At 50.9% G+C, this 20,844-nt stretch overlaps 2 protein-coding genes and 1 long non-coding RNA gene across 8 annotated transcripts; 2 read left to right on the top strand and 1 right to left on the bottom strand.

The window, feature by feature from the left end:
* Positions 1–283: 283 nt before the first annotated feature.
* CIAO2B (cytosolic iron-sulfur assembly component 2B) lies at positions 284–2,282 on the bottom strand. Its single transcript, XM_029237832.1, has 5 exons — positions 2,040–2,282; positions 1,800–1,879; positions 1,411–1,536; positions 907–952; positions 284–493 (listed from the first exon to the last, which is right to left on the bottom strand). Exons 1-5 carry the CDS (start codon positions 2,179–2,181, stop codon positions 396–398), a joined length of 492 nt encoding a protein of 163 aa, XP_029093665.1. The 5' UTR covers positions 2,182–2,282; the 3' UTR covers positions 284–395.
* Positions 2,283–2,339: 57 nt separating this feature from the next.
* On the top strand, positions 2,340–14,796 carry CES2 (carboxylesterase 2). Of its 6 annotated transcripts, XM_029237820.1 has the most exons (12): positions 3,381–3,499; positions 8,690–8,894; positions 9,801–9,942; positions 10,607–10,740; positions 10,821–11,079; positions 11,519–11,617; positions 11,888–12,028; positions 12,144–12,224; positions 12,453–12,597; positions 13,022–13,159; positions 14,093–14,165; positions 14,610–14,796. In XM_029237820.1, exons 1-12 carry the CDS (start codon positions 3,385–3,387, stop codon positions 14,794–14,796), a joined length of 1,719 nt encoding a protein of 572 aa, XP_029093653.1. In that variant the 5' UTR covers positions 3,381–3,384. The 6 variants fall into 6 exon arrangements, 1 of the variants encoding a protein (XP_029093653.1); XR_003795902.1 differs by lacking the exons at positions 12,453–12,597; positions 13,022–13,159; positions 14,093–14,165; positions 14,610–14,796 and adding an exon at positions 2,365–3,125 and having other exon boundaries at positions 3,305–3,499; positions 11,519–11,670; XR_003795904.1 differs by lacking the exons at positions 12,453–12,597; positions 13,022–13,159; positions 14,093–14,165; positions 14,610–14,796 and adding an exon at positions 2,365–3,125 and having other exon boundaries at positions 3,305–3,499; positions 11,519–11,655; positions 12,144–12,185.
* Positions 14,797–14,856: 60 nt separating this feature from the next.
* On the top strand, positions 14,857–16,758 carry LOC114904207. Its single transcript, XR_003795909.1, has 2 exons — positions 14,857–15,321; positions 15,444–16,758. It is a non-coding gene; the product is annotated as an uncharacterized LOC114904207 (long non-coding RNA).
* The last annotated feature ends 4,086 nt before the right edge of the window (positions 16,759–20,844 follow it).

Here is a 20,844-nt window from a genome sequence, read left to right as displayed (position 1 = left end):
TACTTTCAAGTATATTTATATTCTACACACACATAAATAGAACCAAAGCTGCAACATGTTAACAACTGTTAAATCTAGGTGGTGGGTATACAAAAGTGTTCACTACAATATTCTTTCAATTTTTTGGCATACTTGTAACTTTTCCTAATCAAACCATTGGGAGAAATTTAAAAAATGAACCAAACCTCATTGACCCAGCCTGTATAGGCACTCACTACCACCCCTACCCCAAACCCAGAGTGACCCCCACTGAGATGAAAGACTCTCAGGCATGCTGAGAAATGAATATAAATTAAGGGTTTATTACAAAATGCAAAATGTTAGTTTCTTATTGTCAGTGGTTCAAGAAAACAAGGCCATGAGCCCTGCGTGGGGCTGGGAGCAAAAATTCAGGCTCAGGAGCGGGCTGATAGGCACTGGTTCACAACCTCCAGCAGATGGGTGTTCTCTAGGGCGGCTGCCACCCGCTCTTTATCCGCAAGCTGCTTGTTCACTGGGTGGAAAGAAGAGAGTGGTGAAATATATTTATACCCCCACCAACAAAGCCCTCCTGTCGCCGCCTTCCCAGGATCCCAAACCTTGGTCAGGCTACCCCAACCACCTGAGCCAACACCTACCCCACCTTCTTGTGACCCCTTTCCACCTGGCCACTCATGTCTGCTTCCTATACTATAAAGCCTGACAACCCTGGTCCTGTGTACTTAGGAGAGGGAGAGGGCAGGAGTGGGAGAACATGGTAAACACAGGACACTCAAGTCAGGCCAGCTTAGGTCTAGGCTGCCACCTCCACTGGGGAGTCACCCACCTAGTGCCAAACCCCCAACCGTCCCCCTAATCTTGCCCTACAGACCACCATGGCAAGCGGGGAAACTCCGGGCTAATGCCTCAACACCAGCCCATACTTACCTGCATGCTCCGAGGCATGGGTCCCTGGGGTAATGTGCACGTCCAGCTGGGAGGGAAATAGGTGGGGCCTGAGCACTCACACACCTGGCTACCCCCTTTTCCCCTCTCCCCACTCACCACCTCCATGTGATCCTTCTTCCTAATCATGCCTCTGGACTCCGGCCCTTCCATTACACCCCAAACCCACTCACAGCCATTCCATCTCTACCCAAAGGACTGGCCAATTGCTACTGACTTAAAGGCCCACCTGCGCCCCATCCCTGCTCCAAACTTACCTACAGCTCCCTACTGCCCTTCCTGCCACACTCCTCACTACTTTTCTGCACTTTCCAGCTTGGGTCTTTATTCTTGTCCCATCCAACTGGAAAGCCTCCTCCCAGTTTCATCTCTGCTAGCTGGGATCCTTCCAGATCTCACTCTGATGTTCAAGTTCATGCTCTCCATGTCCTCCTCAGTAGTAGACACTCATGCCTGCCCCACCCCCAGGGCTCAGTTCCACCTTACCTTGAAACGCTGGGGAAGGGATCGCAGAAGCTTGACTTTGATGGACAGGCCAATAAGTGTGGCCATACTGCAGTGCGGAATGGTGGGTGTGAAGGCCACGGCCACTGTGCTTTCGGGGTCGCTCACCTGGTTGGAGAGGTGGGATGTTAGGAGTCATGGCCCGTCTAGCCCATTGACCCTCTTCTTAGTTTGTTGCTTCAGGGAAGTCATCTAATCAGTATGCGTCTCAGTCTCCTCATCCATAAAATGGGCACACACACACACACACACCGTTCCAAAGATCCCCTGAGGAGTCCGTGAGCTGAGAGAACGCCAGGCCTCTGGTGCACAGCTGAGACCTTCTGACTCTCCCAAACAAGTCGCTCCCCTGGACGCTGCGAGTGACTCACCTGAACCCGGACTTGCTCTACTACGTTCAATTCTTCCAGCGTCAGTGGATGCTCCGGGTCATTGATGGAGCGAATCAGATGTGGCAAGTGAAGGAAAGGGGACTCTGCGCCTCTGCCCACTCAGAACCCCCCTCCGGGATTGCCCGGCCCTACTACAGCTCCACCGACTACTGGACATCACTTCATCCCACCACCTCCCAGGCCCCCGCGAACCCGCCCGCGCCCGGCAGCGGCGGATATCGAAGATCTCGCGCGCGTCGATGCTGTCTGGAACCTGCTCGTCCTCCTCGCCCGCGGTCACTGGCCGCTCCCCAGAGCGCTCGTAGATGAGCGGGTTAGCGTTCTCGAGGAGGCCGCCCCCCATCCCGCCGCCGCCCACCATCGCGGAACTGCTGCCGGCAACTGCAGGCGGGCGCTTCCGCTCCTACGGTGTATTTCCGGGGAACGGGAAGGGGGCGTGGCGTGGCGTGGCGACGGGGTAACGCGAGGGACACCCGGCCTTGCTGGTATTCCGCCTGCGGTTTGGGTGGGGCGGCTGCCTCCGCGCGCTCTCTACGCGGATCCGAGAAAATGCCGAGCGCTCCAACAAAGACACAGAGAAGGGACCACGGTGTGCGAACCGGGAGGGTGCCTGGCGGCGCAGGCCAAGGCTGGGGCACTAAAGACCCGTCTTGAGATTGAGCCAGGCGTACCGTCAGGCATCACTTCCTCCGAGAGGCCTGCCCCTTAGGCTGGGCGGGCGCCCAGAGTTGCCTCTGTACTGGCACGGTTCACTGCGTTTCGGAACTTCCCAGTGACGCACCTGCAGCCCCCGCTGCACCTTGGGCCTGGGAGTGCTCTCCCGGTTCCCAGCGTGCGGCCCTAAAGACGTTCTTCAAATGTTTGTCCAATGGATAAAGGACCGTGACCTCGATTTTGACGGGAGGTGGGGACAGGGAAAGACACGGGGTGGGGTTAAGGGTGTCATTAAGATGAGTGCCACAATCAGGTGTGCATTTCAGAAGGCCGGCCTTTGCCGAGTAGGGAGGAGGGCCCACAGAGACCCTCAGACCAGGGACAATAGGGGGATGAAGGCGGACCCAGGAAATCGATCCCCGAAAGCAAGGAGTTTTTGGAATGAAGGGCCGTCAGACTACCCTGCCTTTACTCGGGCGGTTCCTTTCACTCTGAACGAAGGTTGTTTTTATTCATCTGTCTATGGGAATCCTGACCGTGCACCTCGTCAAGGAAGCTCTCCTCGTTTCCCCAATCACAGATTATTGCTCCCTCTCTCTCCCCCTCGGAACACACTTGTCGGGCCTGTGACTATAAGGACACTGAACGCAGGTTTGTGGAGAGGGTTCTTGGTATTGCGGAGGGGCTGCAGAAGCCTCAAGGTCCCTGCGGAGGAGGCCCAAGAGGACAGAGGGGAAGTGGCTGTGCTAGCCCCTTCCTGCCACTGGCCTTTCCCCGTTCTGTCCTGCTTTCCTGCCAAACCCGTCTTTCCCCGCCTACTCCCTTCCCAGTACAAAGTCCAGGCCTGGGCGAGACACTCAATCGTCGACGGCTGGATGCGTCCCTGCGCAGCCTCTTGGTGAAAAGCAGCATGTCCGTCGATAGTGCAGAAAAGACCTGTGAGCCCACGATGCAGCTGGACCGACTTCGCAAGCGGCTGAGAGCCGTGGCCTTCGGGGTCCTGCTTCTCCTTGTCCCGGGCCAGGGTGAGGCTCCGACGCGGGGCGGCAGGTACCGGGGTAGGATTTGCCAAATTCTGCAGAGGCAGGACCTGAGGCTGCGGGAGGAAAGGCGTCCGGGAGGTGGGAGCCGGTGGAGAGTTCCAGCACCAGAACCGTGTGAGGGATACGACGCCATCTCTGCGCCCCCTGAGGCGCAGAGAGAGTTTGGGCTGCCCCAAGTCGCACTACCCCAAGGCGCAAGCAGGCCCTAGGGGCTCTGAGCATCGCCGGGGCTGGGGAGTTATTTGGGACATTTCCCTGCGAGTGTTTGTGGTGGAGCTGGTGCTGACGGGGGTAATAACAGCAATAATTATACCTTCCCGCTGCCATTTGGCTCGGCCCTTGGCCAGAGGGGTGTCCTGACACCCACTGATCCCCTCTCCACAGGAGCCCTGGGCAAGGTTACTGGCTAAGCTTACAGAAGCCCCCATCCCCCAGCCACCACATCCTACTATCAGACAGACTTCCACGTGCTTCTCTTCACCCCGTGCACCCACCCCGAATGAGGGCAGGTCTTGACCTCCAGGGCAAAGGTGATCTCTCTTTGTGCCAGCCCTTACTGGTAGCCTTTATAGCTTACACTATGTGGGCACGGCACCTGGGCACAGCTCCAGCTCCTGTGCCCCCTCTTTTAAAAAAAAATTTTTTTTATTTATTTGGCTGCGCCAGGTCTTAGTTGCAGCACGCTGGATCTTCATTGCCGCGTGCAGGATCTTCCTTGCAGCATGTGGGATCTTTAGTTGCAGCACATGGGATCTTTTAGTTGCAGCATGTGGGATCTAGTTCCCTGACCAGGGATCGAACCCACACCCCCCACCTTGGGAGTGTGGAGTCTTAACCACTGGGCCACTAGGGAGGTCCCCTGCGCTCCTCTTGAAGGGCGTGATCCTCTAATCCAAACGGGCTCTGCCTGTGGGACCTGATTATCCTCTCCCTTCCCAGTCGAATCTGCCTGGGTAGCGTCCACACTCAGGACTACCCCGAGGCCCAACCAATCGTGCTTCTGCCCTTACCCCTTGCTCACCAGGCTCTAAGAGGTCACTGGAACCTTCCAGCGCCACGATCTGCGAGGCCTCGCTGATGCCTCTTTCTAAAAATGTTGCTATGTTGGATGGGACTTTCAGAAAAGAAGAACTGGCAAGCACAGATGATGGGTCTGACCCTCTCCTTTCCCACCCAGTCCTGGCTTATAGGCAGGGACCATCTAGGTCCCCAGGGCCTTCCACACACTAACCAGGAGTTTACCCAAGAATGGATGTGTGCATGCATCCTTGGTTTTCACCCAAATGGTCACACATTGCCTCCCTTTTTGGTCCCTGGCTTTTCCACTTCCTGACACAGGGAGTGACCTCTCCACATGCCCACATGGTAGAACTTATTCATACTGTTTAATGAAAGGGCTTCTCTTCAAGGAGGAAGCATCCTTGATGTAACTAGCCTCTGCTCAGGAACATTTTAGCAGGTTTTGTCTTTTGCTATAACAAACATCAAGCATTAAAGGTCGGTGGAGGCAGTGAATTACATGGGCAGACGTTACATCCCACAAAGGACTTATGTAGACAGCGTGTTCCTCGGGAGAAGGATGAGTCTTCTGACTTGGAAAGGCACTGTTCAGTTGCCCTCTGTGGAGCATGTGAATAGCTGCTAACTTCGGCCTCACCCACACCAGGTGTCGTCAGGTGCATTCATCCACATTAATCTAATGGGTGTAGGGTAATGTAGTTCCATAAGGATGTTTTTTTTGTTTTCTTTCTTTTTTTTTTACTTTTTATTATGAAACCAGGCTCAAATCTGCCAAATTCTGCAGAAGCAGAGCCTGAGACTGCAGGAGGAAAGGCGCCAGGGAGGTGGGAGCCAGTGGAGATAACACCAGGGGAATTGGGAGCCTGACTGGATACCTCCCTGCGCCCTGAGGCACAGAGAGGGTCAGGACTGCCCGAGGTCACACAGCACCTCAGGGCTCCTCATCTGAGGTAGCGAGAATAATATAACAAACTCAGTGTACCATGATCTACCTTTAACGTTATCAAGACCTGGGCAACTTAGTTTTGTCTGGATTATCACCTCTCCTTTGCACCATTATTTGAAGCAAATCCCAGACATCATATCACCTGTAATTTTTTTTTTTTTTTTTGCGGTACGCGGGCCTCTCACTGTTGTGGCCTCTCCCGTTGCGGAGCACAGGCTCCTGACCGCAGGCTCAGCGGCCATGGCTCACGGGCCCAGCCACTCCACGGCATGTGGGATCTTCCCGGACCGGGGCACGAACCAGTGTCCCCTGCATCGGCAGGCGGACTCTCAACCACTGCGCCACCAGGGAAGCCCCTCACCTGTAATTTTTTTTATCATGTCCTACTAAAAGAAGAAATATATGTCTCATAATTTCTTAATGTAATCAAACATCTAGTCAAATATTCTTATTTCATATTATCTCATGATATTTATGACTTTTTTAAAACCACGATTTAAACAAAGTTCTTACTTTAAACATTAGTAGATGTGCTTTTTTTAATAACAGATTTGAGATATGATTCACATGGCATAACTTTTACCCATTTAAAGTGGTTTTTAGTATAGTCACAGAGTTTACCACATCAATTCCTCTTTCCCCAACATTTCTGTCTCTATGAATACACCAATTCTGGAAGTATAAATGAAATAATCCAATATGTGGCCCTTTGTGACTGGCTTTTTTCACTTAGCGTATTTTCAAGTTTCATCCGTATTGTAGCATGTTCGGTACTTCTTTTTATTGCTGAATAATATTCCATTGTATAGATATGGTACATCTTATCAATCCATTTATCAGTTGATGGACATTTGGATTGTTTCCACTTTTTGGCTATTATAAATAATCCTGCTATGAACGCTCATACACAAGTTTTTTTGTGGACATATGTTTTCAATTCTCTTGGGTTTATACCTAGGAGTGGGATTGCTGGGTCCTGTGGTAACTCTATATTTAACCTTTTTTTAAAAAAATTAATTAATTAATTTATTTTTGGCTGTGTTGGGTCTTCGTTGCTGCGCGCGAGCTTTCTCTAGTTGTGGCGAACAGGGGCTACTCTTTGTTGCGGTGCAGTGGCTTCTCTTGTTGCGGAGCACGGGCTCTAGGTGCGCGGGCTTCAGTAGTTGTGGCATACGGGCTCAGTAGTTGTGATGCACGGGCTTAGTTGCTCTGCGGCATGTGGGATCTTCCCGGACCAGGGCTCGAACCCGTGTCCCCTGCGTTGGGAGGCAGATTCTTAACCACTGCACCACCAGGGAAGTCCTATGTTTAACCTTTTGAAAAACTGCCAGGGTGTTTTCCAAAGCACCTGCACCATTCTCCCTTCCCACCGGCAATATACAAAGGTTCCAGTTTTTCCACATCCTTTCCAATATTTATTATTATCTATCTTTTTGAAGTATTTCATGAGTCTCTTTCAATCTTCAGATTCCTCCTCTGCCTCTCTTTTATTTTTCTTGTAATTTTGTTGCTGTGTTGAAGAAACCAGTTTGTTCTGGAGAGTATCCCAGAGTTTGAGGGTTTTTTTGTTTTTGTTTTTCCTGAAGTATAGTTGATTTATGTTGTGTTAGTTTCAGGCGTACAGTAAAGTGGTTCAGTTATATATATTATATATTCAGAATGTTTTCCCTTATAGATTATTACAAGTTATTGAGTATAACTCCCTGTGCTATACAATAGGCCCTTGTTGGTTATTTTATATATAGTACTGTGTTTGTGTTAATCCCCAAATCCTAATTTATCCCTCCCCCCTTTGTCGCTTTGGTAACCATAAGTTTGTTTTCTATGTCTGTGAGTCACTGTTTTGTAAATAAGTTCATCTGTATCATTTTTTTTAGATTACACATATAACAGAGTTTGGGTCTTGCTGATTACATCCCTAGGGTGTCTTTTAACTGTTTCTCTGTCCCCTGTATGCCCGTAAACTTGTGTTTATGTTCCAGAGGCTTGATCAGATTCAGATTTTAGGTTTTGCTTTGTTTTGTTTGGGGACAAGACTACTTCATATGTGGTGCAGTGGACTTCCAACAGAAAACATAGAATGTCTGATTGTCTTGCTTTCTGTGACGAAATAAGTTGTTGACATCACAGTCAGATTTCAATGTGCATTTCTCTTAGCATGAGTGAGATGAACATCTCCTCATTTGTGTAAGAGCCATTTACTGATATTCCTTATTCTGTCTGAACATATTCTTTCACCAAATATGCCTAGCTGGCATATTTCTTATTCATTTATAGAAATTCTTTATCTATTAAGAATATCAGCTCTGGGCTTCCCTGGTGGCGCAGTGGTTAAGAATCCACCTGCCAATGCAGGGGACACGGGTTCGACCCCTGGTCCGGGAAGATCCCACATGCCATAGAGCAAGTAAGCCCATGTGCCACAACTACTGAGCCTGCACTCTAGAGCCCGCGAGCCACAACTACTGAAGCCCGTGCACCCAGAGCCCGTGCTCTGCAACAAGAGAAGCCACCGCAATGAGAAGCCCGTGCACCGCAATGAAGAGTAGCCCCCGCTCGCCGCAACTAGAGAAAGCCCGCGCACAGCAACAAAGACTCAACACAGCAAAAAATAGATAAATAAAATAAATGAATTAAAAAAACAAAAATAATAATATCAGCTTTTTCTCTGTTAGGGGACTTTCAATCTCTTTCTGCCTCCCTGATCCCCATAGCAGGGCGGGCTGTGCTTTTTATGTTCTAGACACAGCTGCCCTTCTCTTTGTAGCTCTCCTCATACTATCACTCTTTGTTTGGAGGATACTTTCTTTATGTCATTCTTGCCACCTAGAGTGTGAGATCCTTAAGGACAGGAATCTTGTCTGTCCGATTCCCACAGTTCTCCTACTGCCTCCTAGGACCTGGCACACAGTGAGTAGAAAGGACACTCTCACTCCATCAAGCTCATTTGTGACTATTTGTTTGAGGCTAAACCATGGTGCCAAGCCCCAAGGAGCCTCAGTGAGCATGGTGGAAAAGGCTGGGGCAGTGAAGGCAGTTGGGGGTGGGGGGCGCAGAGTTACAGGCAGGAAATCTGTAAAGCAAGTGTTGGTAGATCAGTGTCCCTTGAGCTGAGCTGAGGACAGGAAGGAGGTGGCGACATCAGCAGTCTGGGAGGGCGGCTAAATGGGGAGACCCAACCCTGATGTCCATCTCTCTGCCCACAGGCCAGGACTCTTCCAGCCCCGTGCGGACCACGCACACGGGCCAGGTGCGGGGGAGCCTCGTCCACGTGAAGAACACTGATGTGGGGATCCACACCTTCTTGGGAATTCCCTTCGCCAAGCCACCTCTAGGGCTGTTGCGGTTTGCGCCCCCGGAGCCCCCAGAATCTTGGAGTGGTATAAAGGATGGGACCTCCCACCCAGCCAAGTAAGCAGGGGGTCCAGGGAACTCTAAGCCCTGGGATAGAGGGTACTCTGAGCTCTGGGCCAGGCTGCAGTTGTCATTTCATGTCATTTCAAAACAGCCAGTTTTCCCTCTGAGTTTGGTGGATTTTCACATGCATTTTTCTGATAAGCATGCAGGGGCTTGAAAGGGTGAAGTAACTTTCCCAGACTGAGGGCTTAGCACTCAAAGAACATTAGCTCCACAAGCTGAAGGGACAAGCAGAGACACACAACTCCCTAGGTTCTAGTTGTGACAGGTGATCTCTGCCACCAGAGGAGGTATCTCTGGGAGAGGTTTGAACCTCGTAGGAGCTCCTGACTCTAGCAGCAGACACTGTAGATCCCTGAGGAGCAGAAGACCCCGCTCTGCACAGTCACTGTGCCAACCGACAGGGCCAGATGCCGTTGACCAAGGGGTGTGTATATGTTCTTGAAACTGGAAACTGTGAGTGATGAGGTTCCCTGAGAGTCTGACTTGGGATGAGGGATGTCCCACTGCCCTTCTCATGAGAAATTAATCCATTCCTTTTGGCAGCACACGTATACAGGCTACTCCCCTGTTCCAGGTCTGCCTGAGTACAGTGATATGGTGGTGAATGTCAACACATGCAACCAATCGTTCTCATAGAGACCCTCCAGAGTCAAGATTTCTCAGCCTCAGGAGGATTGATATCCAAGGCCCTCATAAGCTTGAGGCCTCCTGGAAGACTAGGCTCCATCCCAGCTTCTCCAGAGTCTGTGGCCTGTAGCTTGGTGCAAAGGGAGGGATCACATGTGAGTGAGGTATCAGAGGAAGTGGGACTAAGGATGGTTGGGAGCATATCTGGGCCCAGGATCTGGTTATGGCCACAGCATGGCCCCAGGACTGACTGCCTGCCACGGTCACCAGGTGTCTGCAGGACTTCGCTAGCATGAAAGGAATGACTCTGAAACTACTGAATGTGACCCTGCCTTCTACCTCCATGTCTGAAGACTGCCTGTACCTCAACATCTACACACCTGCCCATTCCCATGAGGGCTCTAAGCTGCCTGTGAGTGCCAGGCCACAGCTGGCTAAGGGGTGGGAGGACATTTCTTCTGCAGAAGATTGAAAAGAACAAGATCAGCCTGGGCCCCACTGCAGTGTGGACCCTGTTAAGAAGCTTCTTACTATCAGATCCAAGAGAGTATTTCTTACCCAGCATGGGTGGCTGATGCCTGGGCACAGGGTCACAGAACCCTGGCTGCTCCCAGACGTCAGAAACTGTGGCCCTGGTAGGGACCCAGGACCTATACCCAACCAACTCATACCCAGGACCCACTCAGGTGCTGAGGGATGCACTTTGCGGTGGCCGGAGACCCAAGCCATGGATTATCTGTTGGGCCAATGAGAATAGAGCACACTTGTAATTAATGTGCGTGCATGTGGGGTGATCAGAGAGACATCCCTTTTCTTTCCATGTCAGAGAGGGTTCTGGGAGAAATGGAGCCGGGCTTCGGTATGTGGGACGGGCCCCAAAGTGTGGGAGGCCCGGTTTTCCTGATAGAACTTGGGTTGCCTTCAGCCTAGGTCGTGAAGACACCACTTTGTCTTGCTGGAGCTCTGTCCGTGTGGCTAGGAGGACAGAGCCAAAGTGGTGGTTAGTTTAGGTAGCAGCGCTGATGGGGTTTGGGCTTGGTGGGAGCCATGTGGTGTCTGTGCCTTGGATTCGCCAGGTGATGGTGTGGATCCACGGTGGTGGGTTTGTCATGGGCATGGCTTCCACGTATGACGGCTCTGCTCTGGCGGCCTTCGAGGACGTGGTGGTGGTCGTTATCCAGTACCGCCTGGGTTTGCTGGGCTTCTTCAGGTGAGACTGGGGCTGGGCTCGGCAACGCAGGCTGATGGAGCCAGGACAGTCCCATGACCCTCATCCCTGCCACCTCTCAGCACTGGAGACAAACACGCAACTGGCAACTGGGGCTACCTGGATCAAGTGGCCGCACTACGCTGGGTCCAGCAGAATATCATCTACTTTGGAGGCGACCCTGACCATGTCACCATTTTTGGTGCGTCTGCGGGTGGCATGAGCGTGTCTTTGCATGTTGTGTCCCCCATGTCCAAAGGACTCTTCCACTGTGCTATCATGGAGAGTGGCGTGGCTCTGCTGCCCAGCTTCACCGCCAACTCATCTGACGTGGTCTCCACAGTGAGTGCCCCCAACCGTGGGAAGCCCAGACCTGCTGCCCCATCTCTTACCTCTCAGCCTCCATTACTCTGTCTGTTAAATGGGGATAACAAGGACTCCCCTGCCATCAGAGGACCTTGGAAACAGCCACCTATGTGGGGATTGTTCAAGGGTCAGAATTCACAGACCTCTGTCAGTGCAGAGGCTGAGTACATTCTGTGGCCCACAAGACTGCTGCGCTGGGGGCCCCCATCATAGGCAGGACCATCTAGGCAGGTGGGATGGCACCCCTGGCAGAGTCCTCTGAGCATCAGGGAAGTTGGAACAATTTCAAAACTGTAGGAATCCATTCACAATACTCTGTGAGATTTGGGGTACACCTGCCTCCAATTGGGGCACTGGGCAAACCTCTCTCCCCTACCTGGAAGCATGAGCCAGCCGCTGCCTGGTCTCTTTACAGGTGGTGGCCAACCTGTCTGCCTGTGGCCAGGTTGACTCAGAGGCCCTGGTGGACTGCCTGCGGCACAAGAGTGAAGAGGAGATTCTGGCCATCAACAAGGCTTGACTGATGGACATGGCTGTGGAGGGAAGGGTCCAGTAGGTGTGGGGCAGGCAAGCCTGGGTGCCCTTCATCCTCCCTGGGCAAGTTACTGTAGCTCCTCACCTTGGTGTCCTCACAGCCCTGGATGGGAAATCGAGGCCAGGCCATGCTGAGGCAGGTATAGGACCTGCTGGGGTGGGTGTGAGCATTCTGGGACGAGCCAAGAAGGGGTGGAAGATGTCTGCGGCATCAGAAATTGTCTGCAACCTGACCTTGAGTGTCCCTTAGCCCTTCAGCATCATCCCTGGCCTGGTGGACGGGATCTTCCTGCCCAAGCACCCCCAGGAGCTGCTGGCCTCTGCCGACTTGCACCCTGTCCCCAGCATCATTGGTGTAAACAACGATGAATACAGTTGGATCATCCCCTCGGTGAGGCCCACTCCCAAGCCTCCAGGTGCGGGGGAGCCCATCCAGTGGGAAGGCCTCGGGGCTTCGTAGCTCCAGGCCCATCGTATCCCCAACTCGATACTCCCCCACCACCCAGTTCATGAACAATTCTGACGCCCAGAAGGAAATGGACAGAGAGACCATAAAGGATGGCTTGCAGAAAATATCAAAAATGATGGTGAGGTTCCTGGGGACCTGCCCACATGGGGAGGGGGCTCCTTTCCTCTCCCAAGGCACGGGAAACCCAGCCCCCAGATATCCTGTGCATGCAGCACCCCTCGCCCAGAGCTTGGCCCCTTTCCCCGATTCCCTATCCCATCCCAGGATCCGTCTCCCGGTCCTGCCTCTGCTGCGGCCCGGCCCCGCCAGCCTGCCTAACCTGCCTCTTCCTGATCCCCTGGCACAGATGATGCCGCCTGAGTTTGGTGACCTGTTGATGGAGGAGTACATAGGGGACAGTGAGGACCCCCAGACCCTCCGAATCCAGTTCCATGAGATCCTGGGGGACTGCATCTTCGTGATCCCTGCACTCCAAGTAGCAAAGTTGCAGTGTGAGTACATCTGCACTAAGGCCAGACTGGCTAGGGGGCCACTCAGAGCTGCAGGTGCCAGATGAGGTCTGCTGGTGTCCAAAACCTAGACCATGTCTATTTATTGGTGCCTGGCACTTGATATCCTTCATCGTGGTAAATCCTCATGGCTAGTCTAAGAGACAGACATTTACCCCATTTTACGGAGGAGGAAACAGGTTCAGTGACCTTCAGTGACTTGTCTAAAACCATAGCCTAGGAAGTTCCAAGGCCACAATTTGAACCCAGGCCCTTCCCACTGCCCTTGCTCCAGCCTGGGGCTCCTCCACCCCATTGTCCAGATTCCAACCAGCTTTGGACTTAGCTATGTCATCACCATGGGTGATGCAAGAAAGCTCCAGGTGAGGGGCCGCCAGGCCACGGCCCGTCTTCCGCACCTCCCCAGGTTCCTACGCCCCTGTCTACTTCTACGAGTTCCAGCATCAGCCGAGCTTCTTCAGGGATTTCAGGCCGAGCTATGTGAGGGCAGACCATGGAGATGAGGTTCACTTCATCTTCAGAAGTCCTTTCGGGAGCAGCCACAGTGAGTCTTCCTAGTGGGGGTCTCTCAGAGGCTCCTCATTCCCAGGATGTGGGATGGGACATTGGCTAAGACCCTGAGTGAGGGTGATTGCCCTCACTGTACAGGCGAGGAAACTGAGGCTCAGCAGGAGGAGGGGATCAGGTGTCCAAGACGTGACAGCTAGAAAAATTGAGCTTGAATTGGAGTGTAGCATTCTTCAGACTGGAACCCGTGCTCCCTCCACCTCTCCCTACCCTGACCTTGGGTTTCTGGCATGGGTGCAGAGGGGGTGTTTGAAAGGCCTCTTTCTTTCTTTCTTCCTTCCTTCCTTCCTTCCTCCCTCCCTCCCTCCCTCTCTCTCTCTCTCTCTCTTTCTTTCTTCCTTTTTTTCTTTCTTTTCTTTCCTCCCTCCCTCCTTTCTTTCTTCCTTCCTTTCTCTCTCTCTTTCTTTCCCTCCCTTCCTTCATTCCTTGCTTTCTTTCTTTTTCATATTTCTTTCTTTTCTTTTTTTTTTGCGGTACGCGGGCCTCTCACTGTTGTGGCCTCTCTCATTGCGGAGCACAGGCTCCAGACGCGCAGGCTCAGCGGCCATGGCTCACGGGCCCAGCCACTCCGCGGCATGTGGGATCTTCCCGGACCGGGGCACGAACCCGCGTCCCCTGCATCGGCAGGCGGACTCTCAACCACTGCGCCACCAGGGAAGCCCCATATTTATTTCTTAAATGGCCTTCTGCTGTCAGAAGATGGGAGCCTTCTGGGTCAGGGATGAGCCCAGTGTTGGGTCAGCCAGAGGCCGGGATGAATATATGGGGTTTGGGCAAGGAGAGGGCCTGGGGAGCGGGCAGAGAGCCAGGCCTTGGGATGGCAGGAGGAGCCTGGGATGGGGTGAGGGGGAATGACCCACATGCCGGGCTGAGTTGCCCTGACCTGGACGCTTGTCCTCTTGCTCTGTAGTCCAACTCACTGAGGAGGAGGAGCTGCTGAGCAGGAAGATGACGAAGTATTGGGCCAACTTTGCTCGAAATGGGTGAGATGTCACACTCCTACTTTAACCTCCACGGTGGGGAGGGCAGGGCTTGAGCCCATCCTGGGCTCCCCTTGTCTGTGGTGACTTCATTAGTGGATGTGTCCTTAATTGCATGGCAGCCCCCTCCCCAGCTCCAGGACCCTTCTGGACAGAAAGGGGCCTTATGGGTGCTGGACACTCATTCCATCTTGGGGTGACCTGGATGGGGGGTGACAGTGCTGTTATCTGCAGAGTCTCCCTCTATCAGGAAGGGACAGAGGCCGCCCTGTCCCCTGCGGAGCTGACGCTCTGGTGGGAGGTAGTTTCTTTCCTCCTTCTGGAACCCCACCCCCATTCCCCAAGCTTGTTTGGCTGCCTTTCCTGACCCCAGTCACGGTGCTCTGTCTGGGCTGGGTAGGGCCCAGAGTGACCTTCACACTGCCCCACGGGAGGGCATGTCTACAGGAACCCCAACGGCGAGGGTCTGCCCCACTGGCCTGTGTTCAACCAGGAGGAGCAGTACATGCAGCTGAACACACAGCCTGCAGTGGGCCGAGCCCTGAAGGCCCACAGGCTGCAGTTCTGGACGAAGACCCTACCCCAGAAGATACGGGAGCTAATGGAGGCCAAGGAGAAGCACACAGAACTGTAACTGCCTGCGTCTGGGGGGAGGGGGGTGGAGGGGTGGGCTTGAGTGTAGGTGGGGGTCTGCTGGATGTGCCCACACACACCCAGTGAGGAGCCAGTAGTTTTTTCCTTCATTCACATAGCCATTCATTTATTCATTCATTCATTTGTCTACCCATCCATCCATCCAGCAAACATTGAAGAACCTACTGCATGATGTTAGCTCCCAAGCCTGCCATGGGTCCTCTCTTGTTAGACACAATCCATAAACCCTCCCAGGAAGCTGGATGAGCAAACCCCAATGGAAGTTTACCTTCCTCAACACCCCACTGGGCCCTGGGCCCCATCCTCCCTTCCTCACCTCCACTCCCGCCCCACCCTCTTTCTCCTCTCCCTCTGAAGGAAGGTGCTTTGGGGCATGTCGCCCACACTTGGCTCTCAGCAAGGCCCCCATGCTTTCCATCTGTAAATGGCCAATAGGAAGCCTGGATACCAGGAGCCTGGGAGCTCTGAGATCTCAGCCCCACTGAGGCTCCCAACTACTAAGAATGTAAGTGTCCCTGTCCCCACTCATTGTCCCCTAGATTAAGTGTCGTCTATCATTGACATTTAAACAACCTACTCATTCACTTATCAGTGTCCCACGGAGGTAACTGACCCCATTTTTTGTAGGAACTCAGAGTGGGCTTGTCCATGGGTCCCTGGAGCCTGGACCAGCTGCCCACTGGCCAGGAGAAGCAGGCAGGTTCCTCAGTCACTGCCTCCGGAAGTTTGTCTTCATTCTCAGTGGTTCTACAGACACTGTAGGGCCCAAGCTTTACGTGACTGTAGCACATCCATGAAGATGTTTATCTGTGGGATGTTTCCTGGAAGTAGGATTGAGGGGTCAGAAGATCCAGGCATATCTAGGGGAAGAGACTCCTGTCGGCTGGCTCCCAAGGGCCTCTTCATCCAGGGAGGTCTCCTCTTGCCTTTTAGAATTCCCCTTGCTACCCTGCCCCCCTCCCCTACCCCCTCTGCTGAGCATCGCCCAACTCACCAATTCACTGTGGGTATCCACGTGATTAGTTTTCCTACTTATCTCATTGTTTTCCCCAAACTTTTATTCCCCCTGCACCATCTCCAGCCCACATAAAAACCCTATCTTACATTTTATCTCAACATGCAGAGGTACCAATTATGTTCACTCTGCCTGTTTGTGCCACCAAAGCACTTTCTCTCTATTATTAAGAAGCTGTATCCCTCTCCTCATAGATCCAGGACTCCCTATCTCTGACCCTCTGGGCACCAGGTTTCCCAGGAGGAAGGTCCCCCTTCTTTCTGCCCCACCATAGAGCCTCCTGAAGTTGGGCTTGAAGGCTGGAGATTCCTGCATTGCCAACTATGGCCACCAGATGGCAGACAAGCATAACCTTAAGCTTGAGATGACCAACTCTGGAGCCGGAAGGAGCTTTCCTTCTAAAGAACACTGCCTGGTGCTAATGCTTCCGCCACCCCCGCATCCTGAAAGCATTTATTGAGCACCTATGGCATGCATGCCTCTGTTTTTCAGTCCTGCATATGCACAGTATACTTCCCAAAAGTGGATTCCCAGAACTAGTTTTTAGGACTAGTTTTAATCTTATTTTTTTTAACAGCTTTATTGTGGAATAATTTACATACAATCAAATTCACCCATTTTAGGTGTACAGTTTGATAAATTGGGATAAATGTATAAGACATACAACCACCATCACATCAAGTTTTAGGATGCATCCATTGCTCAGAAAAGTTCCTTTAGGGACTTCCCTAGTGGTCCAGTTGTTAGGACTTCACCTTCTAATGCGGGGGGTGCGGGTTTGATCCCTGGTCGGGGAGCTGGGATCCCACATGCCTCGTGGCCAAAAAGCCAAAACATAAACTAGAGGCAATATTGTAACAAATTCAATAAAGACTTTAAAAATGATCCACATCAAAAAAAAAATCTTAAAAAAAAAAAAAGTTCCTTTACGCCACTTTGCACTGCCCTGACCCTGGTCCCTCACAACCACTAAATCGCTTTCTGTTGCTATAGTTTGCCTTTTCTAAAATGTCATAGAAGTGAAATCATTCTTTTACCAGCTTCTGTCTCTTAGCATAATGTTTTTGAGATTCAACTAGTAGTTCTCTTTTCTTGCTGAATAGTATTCCATATATGACATGCCACATTTTATCCATTCATCCATTGATGGACATCTGAGTGATTTCTATTTTTTGGCTATTTTCAATAAAGTTGCTCTGAACGTTTTCAGATAAGTCCTTGTGTGGACGTATGCTTTCATTTTGTAAATAGTAAATAGCTAAGAGTGGAATCGCAGGGTCATGTGGAGAGTGTATGCTTAACTTTTAAAGAAGGTGCCCAACTGTCTTCCAAATTGACTGTTCCATGTCTGCACGCCCACCGGCCATATAGGTGGGGTCCAATTGTTCCAGACCCTTGCCAACACTTGGTCTTATCAGTCTTTTACATTTGATTAATTTAATTGGTATGTAGTGGCATCTCATTGTGGTTGGTTACCTGCCTCTCTCTCTCTCTTTCTCAGTCTCTCTCTTTCTCATGAGGCCCTGAATGTACCTATGTGTCAAGGTTATGGGAGAGGGAACAGCCCCACCAGGGAGCCTTCCAAAGAGGATTCAGGAAGCTGCACTGGTTATTTCTGGCAGAAGTTTGATCCTCAGGCTCTCCAACTCGAGGTGCCAGCTGGAACCCCAGGAGAGGATCTGGCACCTAGTCCAGGCATGACCCTCACCCTGTCCCTCATTGAATCAGCACATCCAACCGTTTGAATCAGCAAGTATTTGCCAGTGCCTCATACTCTCCACCCATCCCCCCACCTCCCACTCCCAGCCAGCCATGTTCCTGACACTGAGGCCCAGAGGTAAGTCCTGCCCCGCCTTGGAGTGGGAGTCTCCCAAGCCAGCAGAGAGACAGACACCCTGAGAGACCCGGCCTGACACAAGAACAGGCTCCCATTGGCTCTGTTTCTCGCCTCGTGTTTTCACAATGTAACCTCACTTTAACCCTATGAGGTTGGTTCCTGTTATCATCACTGTTTTATGGATGACAAAACTAGGCCCAGAGCTGTGAAGTAACTTGTATTAGGTCACACAGCTGCCACTTGGGAGAGCCAGGATTTGAGTGCAGGAGGGCTGGCTCTTAAGTCACATCTTCCCTGCATTTGGAATGGGATTCGAGTTGTTAATAGCAGTCTTCCTGCCCCCTTTCCTCCATCACCCCTACCCCGGGTCTCAGGGCCACTGGAGGGTAGTGCCCTGCTTCTGCCCTGTCATTTGAGGGTCCTCCAAGAGAGCAGGCCTACCTGAGAGTCACCCCCAACATACACCCTGGGTATCCTCAGTCCTCGGGCCCCTTGGCAGAGCTGCTCAGGCCCAAGGTGCTGAGGCTCTATAACAGCATCATCCAACCACTGTGGAAAAGAGCTTGTTTGTTTTTCAGAACATTAAACACAGAATTACCATATGACCAGCAATTCCATTCCTAGCTATACAGCCAAGAGAAATGAAAACATAGGACCACAGAGAAATGTATAAATAAATGTTTATAGCAGTACTATTCATAATAGTCAAAAGGTAGAAACAACCCAAATGCCCTTCAATGAATGAATGGATAAAAAAATTGTGGTGCAGCCACAGTGAAATATTATTCGGCCATGAAAAAGGAATGAAATACTGATATGTGCTGCAACTTAGATGAACCTCAAAAACATGGTGCTAAGTGAAAGAAGCCAGACACAAAAGGTCACATATCGTATGATTGCTTTTATGTGATACATCCAGGATAGGTAAATCCATAGAGGCAGAGAGCAGCTTAATGGTTATCAGGTCATCAGGGGATGGGGGTATTGTTGTGTGAGGTGAGGGGGGTAGGGGTGGGAATGGAGAGCGACTACTTAATGGGTACAGGGTGTATTGCTGGGGAAGTGAAAGAGTTTTGTAACTAGAGAGATGCGGTAGTTACACAAAATTGCAAACACACTAAATGCCACTGAACTGTATACTTTATAATGGTTTATTGTATGTTATGTGAATTTCCATAAACTGTACATTTTTCAGCCAACTAGCTGTTTACTAAATATCCATGGTGAAAGCTTTAGCCATGGAAAGTAACTCATATACCTTATGGAGACCTCTCCATTTCTTACGTGTCACCATTGGCGTAACACTTTCTGAAACTGCTCTGCCGATTTAAACTGCCACCAGCAAAGTCTACAGGTGTCTTGCTTTGTTTTGGAAGTACTGCACGGCTTGCAGGATCTTAGTTCCCCAGCCGGGGATCAAACCGATGCCCCTTGCAGTGGAAGCGTGGAGTCCTAACCACTGGACCGCCAGGGAAGTCCCTGGAGTCTACAAGTTTCATTGCAACTTTACCAGCATTTGCAGACCACAATTTTTAAATGTCAACTTTTTTAAAAAATATAAATTTATTTATATTTGGCTGCGTTGGGTCTTCGTGGCTGTGTGCGGGCTTTCTCTAGCTGCGGCGAGCAGGGACCACTCTTAGTTGCGGTGCGCAGGCCTCTCAATGCAGTGGCCTCTCTTGTTGCGGAGCACGGGCTCCAGGCGCGGGGGGCTTCAGCACCCGCGGCTCGCAGACTCCAGAGCGCAGGCTCAGCAGTTGTGGCGCACGGGCCCAGTTGCTCCGCGGCATGTGGGATCGTCCCGGACCAGGGGTCGAACCCGTGTCCCCTGCATTGGCAGGCAGACTCTTAACCACTGCACCACCAGGGAAGCCCAAATCTCAACTTTTTTTTTTAAATGTAATTTACATACCATAACATTTACCCCTTTAAAGTGTACAGTTCAGTGGTTTTTAGTATATTCACCAAGTTGTGCCACCATCACCACTATCTTAGTCCAGAACGTTTGCATCAGCATCACCCAGAAACAAGCCGGTGCCCATTAGCAGTCACTTCCCATCCCTCCCCGCACCACCACCCCCAGCCCCTGACAATCACGCATCTACTTTCTGTCAAATCTATGGATTTGCCTATTCTGGACACTTCATAGAATAGAATCATACAATATATGGGTTTTGGGGGTTTTTTTGGGGGGGTCGTTTGGTTTTTAAATATTGTTTATTTATTTTGGCTGTGCCAGGTCTTAGTTGCGGCATGCGGGATCTTTTAGTTGCGGCATGCAAACTCTTAGTTGTGGCACGCATGTAGAATCTAGTTCCCCAAGCAGGGATGGAACTGGGGACCCCTGCGTTGGGGGCTCGGAGTCTCACCCACTGGACCACCAGGGAAATCCCAGTATATGGTTTTTTGTGTATGACTTCTTTCATCTAATATAATGTTTTCAAGGTTCATGTATGTTGTAACAGATACCAGTACTTCATTCCTTTCTGTGGCTGAATAGCCTACTGTATGGATATACCACATTTTGTTTATCCATCCATCAGTTGATAGACAGTTGGGTTGTTTCCACATTTTTGGCTCTTATGGATTCCCCTACTAAGAACATTTATGTACCAGTTTTTGTGCAAACATATGACTTAATTTCTCTTGGTTATATACTTAGGAATGGAAACTCTGGGTCATATAGCAACTCTTTGTTTCATCGTTTCAGGAACTGCTGAACTGTTTTCCAAAGTAGCTGCACCATTTTACGTTCCCACCAGCAGTGTGTGAGGATTTCAATCACTCCACATCCTTGCCAATGCTTGTTAATATCTTTTGTTTTGATTGTAGTCATCCCAGTGGGTGTGAAGTGGTACCTCATTGTGGTTTTGAGTTGCACTTCCCTAGTGACTAAAATAGTGAACATCTTTTCATGCGCTTATTGGCCCTTTTTATATCTCCTTTGGAGAAATGTCTTCTGAAATCTTTTGACCATTTGGATTATTTGCCTTTTTATTGTTGAGTGGTAAAGATTTACGTGTATTCTAGATACAAGTCTCTTATCCAATATATGATTTGCAACTATTTTTCCCATTCTGTGGGTTGTCTCTTCACTTTGCTGACAGTAACCTTTGCAACACAAAAATTCTTTATTTTGATGAGGTTTAATTTATTTTTTCTTTTGTTGCTTGGCC

The sequence above is a fragment of the Monodon monoceros genome, unplaced genomic scaffold (assembly GCF_005190385.1).
Source record: "Monodon monoceros isolate NGI ecotype Baffin Bay Population unplaced genomic scaffold, NGI_Narwhal_1 Super_Scaffold_10, whole genome shotgun sequence".
In the NCBI taxonomy this organism is placed as follows: Eukaryota; Metazoa; Chordata; class Mammalia; order Artiodactyla; family Monodontidae; genus Monodon; species Monodon monoceros.
Note: the sequence above shows the minus strand (reverse complement) of the source record. Positions and strands in the feature narration are given on the sequence as shown.

Excerpts from the sequence above, each read along its gene's own strand:
- CIAO2B (XM_029237832.1), bottom strand. The coding sequence starts at position 2,181 with ATGGTGGGCGGCGGCGGGATGGGGGGCGGCCTCCTCGAGAACGCTAAC. Across the intron at positions 1,880-2,039 it reads CGACGCGCGCGAGATCTTCG|ATCTGATTCGCTCCATCAAT; the intron begins ATATCCGCCGCT and ends TTCACTTGCCAC. Across the intron at positions 1,537-1,799 it reads TAGAGCAAGTCCGGGTTCAG|GTGAGCGACCCCGAAAGCAC; the intron begins GTGAGTCACTCG and ends CTCTCCAACCAG.
- CES2 (XM_029237820.1), top strand. The coding sequence starts at position 3,385 with ATGTCCGTCGATAGTGCAGAAAAGACCTGTGAGCCCACGATGCAGCTG. Across the intron at positions 12,225-12,452 it reads AGAAAATATCAAAAATGATG|ATGATGCCGCCTGAGTTTGG; the intron begins GTGAGGTTCCTG and ends CCCCTGGCACAG. Across the intron at positions 13,160-14,092 it reads TCCTTTCGGGAGCAGCCACA|TCCAACTCACTGAGGAGGAG; the intron begins GTGAGTCTTCCT and ends CTTGCTCTGTAG.